Source organism: Oryctolagus cuniculus, chromosome 17 (genome assembly GCF_964237555.1).
Source record: "Oryctolagus cuniculus chromosome 17, mOryCun1.1, whole genome shotgun sequence".
Lineage (NCBI taxonomy): Eukaryota > Metazoa > Chordata > Mammalia > Lagomorpha > Leporidae > Oryctolagus > Oryctolagus cuniculus.
In genome coordinates this window covers 47,003,439-47,010,486 of record NC_091448.1, presented here as the reverse complement: position 1 = coordinate 47,010,486, position 7,048 = coordinate 47,003,439, and the positions used below count along the sequence as shown (strand labels likewise).

Genomic DNA, 7,048 nt, shown 5'->3' with positions numbered 1-7,048 from the left:
GCGGCTCTACCCGCTACGCCACAAGGCCGGGCCACTCTACTTCAGCTCTGGATGCGAGTCGCTGTCTCCAAAGTCCTGGGCCTTGCGAGAACCTGAAGCCTGGTGCCGGGATCCCGGAGTCAACGGCGCAAACTCAAAACTCTGCGGACCACTGGGCGACGCCCCGCCCCTCAGCCCTACACCCCGCCTCTCCAACCTCCGCAGTCGGGGTCGGGGCCAGGCGGCGACGCCCAAGAAGCCGCATGCGCAGTGCGCGCGCGTGGGCTCCCTTGCCCTTCTCCCAATGGCGGGCGGTTGTCGCCTTCCCGGCAGCCTCCCTCGGGCTGGAGCGCGTCATTTCCGGTGGGGGGAGGCCCGCGGCAGCCGCCGCCATTTCGGGCGCTGCTGTGAGGCTGAGACCCTAGCCGGTCCGCTGGGCGGCGGGCGCCGGGGCTGGAGGGGCGCGCGCGGCGGCGGCGGCCCAGCGTGTAGGCGCGGAGGCGGCCATGGCAGGCAACTTCGACTCGGAGGAGCGGAGTAGCTGGTACTGGGGGCGGCTGAGCCGGCAGGAGGCGGTGACGCTGTTGCAGGGCCAGCGGCACGGGGTGTTCCTGGTGCGGGACTCGAGCACCAGCCCCGGGGACTATGTGCTCAGCGTCTCCGAGAACTCGCGCGTCTCCCACTACATCATCAACAGCAGCGGCCCGCGCCCGCCGGTGCCACCGTCGCCCGCCCAGCCTCCGCCCGGTGAGGGACAGACGGGACGGGAGGCCCCGGGCGGGGGGTGAGGGCCGCGGGGCTCCCAGCAGGGCCGGCTGCCCCCCTCGCAGGCTGACCCCGGACGAGGGCTGTGGGCAGCGGGCAGGGGGGCAGAGCCTGCCGCGCCGGGGTCGTTCCCGCCGGCGAGCCGGGAGTGCGTGGGGGAGGCGAGCGACTGATCCAGGCCTCTGGGTGTGCCGTGGGAGGACAGCCCAGGGGAAGGGGAACTGCTGCGGCCCCAGGGTGGGGCCGGCGCCCGGGCCAGGCGCAAGGGCAGGGCAGGGACAAAGAGCTGAGGGGGGCTGTTGGCACTGCGGGGGCATCCCTTGGCAGCGGCGCCCAGAATGAATCCGATAATCCTACAAGTGGCTTTTCGGCTTGAGCCATTTCCTGCAGTGCTGCAGAGTGGGGTTTGGCCGCACTCCCCTGGTGGCCTTTGGTAGGAAGTCACCGCACGCCGACTGGGAGGGATGGAGACACCCTCAGGAAGCCGATCAGCTTTTTCCTTTCTTGGGCATTTTTCCAAAATAGTTTTACCGGCCTCTTCCCTTACGGAGGACGAAGGTGGGGAAGCAAGCCTTCCAGGGCCAGCCCAGGATAAGTCCGTGCCTGGCTGGCCTTGACCGGGAGGTCCCAGTGTGTAGAGGCTTCTCCGCAGTTAGGGCCTTCTCGTTTTCAAAGTGTTTAGCGGGGGGAAGATTTTTCTTCCCCGCCCCCTCCCAAAAAGCAGACCAGAAATAAGCAGTGTAGACAATTGCCTCCCCGAAAGTGAACGGACCCTCATTTTTCTTGGACGTAAACATTGTCAGGCTTCGGCGTCAGGACCTCCCCTTGCTCAGCGGTTTGGGACAGGCCGGCATCTTCCGGATATTGGGGGCAGGTCTTCCAAGAGCATAAGTTACTTGCAGGGAGTCTTCCTATTGAGATGTGACGGTCTTCCTTACTCCATTGGAATTGTTCGGGGAGCATAAGACAATGTAGGCGCTTGTACCTGGGGTCGGCGAGGGCCAGGGAGATTCCGAGGCTGACAGTGTGTGTGTAGCAGCACCGAGAGTCCCTGTACCTTCTCCCAGCTCCCCCAGGCCAGCCTGATGAACGAGGAGGCTCCCAGGCAGCCCTCAGAGCCTTGCCGTTTTAGGATATCCTCATTCAGATTGACTCACCGTGACCAGAAATGGGGAGATGGACAGGCGGTCTTTCTGTCCTTAACACCTACCAGTTACAAAGAAAAAGGAGGCTGTGTCTCTAAAAGGCCACAAAGTATCCTTTCCCCGTCTGGCAGTTTCTAGCCTTAGAACACGTGCAGGAATACTGGTGGGAGGGCTTTGCCCCTGCGCTGCTCCCAGGGCATCTGCCTGGTGTCTAGGTCGTGCAGTTACACATGCAGTGACATGGCAGTTGTCACTGGCATTGCCTTCTCCCCCTTGTTCCTGCTGTGTACATTGTGTCTGCTGCAGAACTTGCAGATGGCAGCAGGCAGGTTAGTTTGGTGTTTCTTCACTCCTTGGTTCTATCTTTACGTTTACCTTGTTGAGCGCCACCTTTTCAAAACAGATAAGAGTTGAGATCTTTGAGCCGGGAGAGAAGGTGAAGACTGCTAGCGTTTGTGAATGGGGTGTGGAAGTTCAAGGGCGTTGCGCTCACCGCCTCAGATCCCATTTTCCGCTTAGGGCAGTTGAGTCAGGTGCTGATTTGAAAGATTGACTGAATCTGTTCTCCCTCTCTCCATCAGGCTTGTTTTTTCTTTGGAAGCCACTTGATTTCTTGGATTTAGAGTGGCCCGATGGTATTAATAGCTAATGTGTATTGACTGGTTATTGGGTGCCAGCTACTTTGCTGAGTGCTTGATGTGCTTTCTCTCATTTCCTGTCTAACAGTCTAGTGAGATGAGTGTTATGATCTCTGTTTGTGAAAGCAGCTCCATTTTACGGAGGAGGAAAGTGGGGCTAGATTGAGGTCACTCAGCTGGTCAATGACTGAGGCAGGCTTTGCAGCTCAGAGCTGACCCTTGACACTGCCCTTTCTGTCAAAGCTTCCTTCTGGGATCCCCGCCGTCCTCACCGTTCTGTGTCTGCCCTGGGCCCTGGGTTCTGTTTCAAAACCAGGAGGAAAGGGGACAAGAGGAAGGCTGGCTTCAGCACTCAGACAGTAGACTGCTGCGTGGGTCCACGAGCAGGAGGCCGGCGAAGACTTTCCGTGCACTCGGATGTGGACAGCTTTTTGCGTAGGCTCACGCAGTGTGTTGTGTGTGTGATGCACGGGTACCCTGTGGATGGCATAGCCAGGCCAGGATGTTCAGCCTTTTCCAGGGAGCCCATTTTTAACTTCCCTTAGGTGTTCAGCCCCCGCAGGCTTCCTATGCTGTCATGGCCCAGGAATGCCCTGGTGTGCCCTGGGGCCCTAGGAAGGGCTGGTCAGTCGACCTGTCACCTCTGTCAGGGCTGTTTCAGGATGGCCCTCTTGGGAAGACTGCCACGACTGCAGTTGAGCCTGCCTCTGGAAACACTGCGGGACGGCCAGACCTTGCCATGTGCGTGGCAGCGAGGAGAGCCGGCGCAAGCCTGGGCTCTGGAGTCTGGGTTGGAATCTCACTTACCTGCCACTTGTGTGGTTTGGACGACTTCTTCAGCTTCTGTATCAGTTTCCTCCTCTGTGAAAGAAGGAAGATGAAATGAGTTTAAGTGTATCTGATACTTAGGAATAAATGCCCAGCGAGTATTGCATACATTAGTCTCGTGGACCGCGCTGCGAGCTGTGGGGGAGTTGAAGCAGAGTGGGAACTCTGTCAGCCCTGAGAGCCCTGCAGGCCTGGGTGGCGTGGGCTGGGGAGCGCTGATGACAGCGTGTCCTGAGGAGTAGGGGCTGGGGTGCATCGGGAGCTGAGGGCCTTGGGTCAGTACACGGCAGTAGGACGGTCAGCTCTAATCTCAACCCAAAGCCTCCCACCTGTTGCCCTAGCGGATGAGGGAAGCATAAAAGCTTGCCTCATCTCGGAAGTGGGGAATAGAAGCTAGTGTGGTGATTGTGATGCCTCTCTTTCAAAAAAAAAAAAAAAATTTAAGCTTTAAAAAAGTGACAGGAGAGACAGAAAGAGAGCTCATCTGCTGCTGCATTCCCCAAATGGCTGCCACAGCCAAAGCTGGAGCGGGCTGAAGCCGGGAGTGAGGAACCTCCTCCTGGTCTCCCACGTGGTGGGGGTGCAGGGCCCAAGCACTTGGGCCATCTTCCCACTGCCTTCCCAGGCACGTTAGCAGGGAGCTGGATCACAAGCAGAGCAGTGAGTAGTTGGCCAGCAAAGGCATGCTCACCTTGTCAGCCCCCGTGACGCCTCTGTGAGGTAGTGCTGGGTTAAGCCCCTTCTCCTCAGAGAAGTGTGGGACTGACCATTGCTCATGCCAAGTAATTCACCTGTAGTAGGTTGTTGTTTTTTTTTTTTTTTTTTTTTTTAAGATTTATTCATTTATTTGAAAGGCAGAGCTACAGAAGAGCAGAGGCAGAGAGAAAGATTTTCCATCCGCTGGTTCATTCCCCAGATGGCTGCAGCGGTTGGAGCTGAGCCAATCTGAAGCCAGGAGCCAGGAGCTTCTTCTGGGTCTCCCACACGGGTGCAGGGGCCCAAGGACTTGGGCCATCTTCTACTGCTTTCCCAGGCCACAGCAGAGAGCTGGATAGGAAGTGGAGAAGCCAGGACTTGAACCAGTGCCCAAATGGGATGCTGGCACAGCAGGTGGCAGCTTTACCTGCTATGCCACAGCGCCGGCCCCTTCACCTGTAGCTTCTGTCTTTGATGTGCTTATTTCACTTTTGCAGTTCACACGCCTGGTTCTCATCTCTTTCTGTTCAGTGTAGAGCGCTTCTCCACCCTAGGTTCAGGAGATCTGCAGTGAGTTACTTGGAGGTTTTATACCAAAACTAAATGAGTAAATCAGACTCTTGGGAAAAGGAGGCAGGCTTATTTCCTGCAGGCCTTTCTTATACTCATGTGAATGACAGCCTTCCAAGTGAGGCCCTGGGTTTTTCAGACATGTTTGACTCCAGAACTTTTGAGAAGCTTCTGGAGATTCTGTGTGATCTCTGCTGCAAACAGTGCAGCGGAATCTGGATTCGGGCGTAAACCAAAATGTCTGAAGGCATTCAGATGGTTGAGAAGGGCTTTTTGTGTTTTAATTGAACACTATGATGTACCAGCCACTTTGAGGATCTTCACTAGTTGGGCCTTTGGCCCCACTTTACAGAGTGAGGGGCGGAGGCACAGAGGAATTGGGTAACAGCTCCTTTAGCCGATTAATGACTGCTAGAGCTCAGTCTGAACAAGACTCTTGCCTTAGGTTATCTTCTCAGGGCCTGCCGAGTCCTTTGTACTGGCCATGTGGTCATAGATGTTTACCTAAGCAACGCCTGTAAATAGTTTCGGCAGAGAGAGAGGAAGACAGAAGGTCGGGATGCGGATGCGGGAAAGAGGAAGTGCTGTGAGATCAAGGAGAGACCGATGATGGAGCCAGGAGTGATCTGGCCTGTTTCAGCCCACAAAGCCCTCAGGTGTCTTCATGAAATCATCGCGGAGTGGCATGCAAAAGTTGATGTAACCTGCGGGCTGAAACCCTTCCAAGTACTGGGCTGAGCAGGTCCAGAGAGACCAAAGGAGTAGCCGAGTGCTGCTGTTGACTTTGATTTCGGAACGTGTTCATTCAAAACTGCCATTCAGAATCCAGCACGGGTTTGATGTTGGAACAAGTTGAGTTTTTCCAGCATCCAGATGGCTGTGAGAATTCTCTTGTTGGTTCTGTTCTCTGGATGGCATGACTATATCTCCTTCCTTTCCGCCCTTCTGTTTCCTGCCGTTGGGTGTTTGTGGTTGGAAGGAGACGAAGCAGGGAAAGGAACATGTAGCTGAGGTGAGGTTTGGGTTTATCTGGGACTTATGTCTGTTCTGTTCCCCCTCTTGCCTTCTGGAGTTTGGCTCAGTGAAGCGTGGTTGCCCCGTGCAGCTAACTGTCCAACAGTACACATCAAAAGATTCTTTACTGGCCGGTGCCAGGGCTCACTAGGCTAATCCTCCGCCTTGCAGCGCCGGCACACCAGGTTCTAGTCCCGGTCGGGGCGCTGGATTCTGTCCCGGTTGCTCCTCTTCCTGTCCAGCTCTCTGCTGTGGCCCGGAAAGGCAGTGGAGGATGGCCCAAGTGCTTGGGCCCTGCACCTGCGCCTGGCTCCTGGCTTTGGATCGGTGTAGCGCTGTCCGTAGCGGCCATTTAAGGGGTGAACCAACGGAAGGAAGACCTTTCTCTCTGTCTCTCTCTCACTGTCTAACTCTGTCCAAAAAAAAAAAAAAAAAAAAAAAAAGATTCTTCCCTGGGATTATTATAGTGGCAGTAGAATAGAAGAATAACTTAGAGGTAAAGTGTGTCAAACGTTTGCCTTAGTGCTTTGTTTGTGTTGTATTGTCTGTGGGGAGTGCTAAACGCCCCCTTGCCCCCAGAGTCATAGCCCAGTTCACATCATGGGCATTCGGACAAGAAATGGTTAAGTCACTGCCTACCTTTGTGCCAGATGAGCTGCCAGTTTTCCTTACACTGATCTTTGGAGGTGACCTAAGTTAGTAGTCTTGTTCCTCTAGCCCCTTCCCCCCTCCCCACAGAAAAACAAAAACCATTTCACTTGGCTAGTACAGTAATAAAGGAACCAGAACAATGGGTGACAGGGAGTGGTTGCTTTCCTTCTTAGAGTGAAGAGAGTACCTTGGGTATGTTCAGGGGCCAGCATTGTGGCAAAGCCAGTAAAGCTGCAGCTGGCAACACCAGCACCCTGAGTGGGTGCCTGTTTGAGTCCAGGCTGCTCTGCTTCCCACCAGCTCCCTACTAATGGCCGGGGAAAACCAGCAAAAGATGACCCAAGTGTTTGGGCCCCCATCCTGTATGCGAGAGACCCAGATGAAACTTCTGGCTCCTGGCTTTGGCCTGGCCCAGTGCTGGCCATTGCGGCCATCTGGGAGTGAACCAGCGAATGGGAGATATCTTTCTGTCCCTCCCTCTTTCTGTAACTCTGACTTTCAAAATAAATAAATCTTAAAAAAATTAAGTCCGGGGTGGGTAGTCAGAGTGGCTTTGTTACTGTGATTTTTTGTATCTCGAGACACAGTTTAGTTAGTTTTTTTGTAGGAATATGCCTCCAGTGTGGCTGGAGGGATGTCTTTCTGACATGCCAGTTTGCTCCTTGCTCACCAGCCACATCTTGGGTGCCTCTGGGTCTCTATACTGTGAGCTTCTCAGAGCTGGGAACAGATTTTCATGTAGCTTCTTTGCCTCACTTCAGG

At 55.1% G+C, this 7,048-nt stretch overlaps 1 protein-coding gene across 5 annotated transcripts in view; it reads left to right on the top strand.

Moving 5' to 3' along the window:
* The first annotated feature begins 328 nt into the window (after window positions 1-328).
* LOC100358813 (14-3-3 protein epsilon) overlaps window positions 329-7,048 on the top strand; it is a 112,658-nt gene continuing 105,938 nt past the window's right edge. Inside the window, exon 1 of one of the 5 annotated variants that reach the window (XM_002718889.5) lies at window positions 329-726. In XM_002718889.5, the coding sequence (XP_002718935.1) occupies window positions 486-726 (241 nt within the window). In that variant the 5' untranslated portion in view covers window positions 329-485. The remainder of the gene's footprint in view (window positions 727-7,048) is intronic. The other 4 variants (XM_017348909.3, XM_008270936.4, XM_051824563.2 and 1 more) reach the window with 4 other exon arrangements.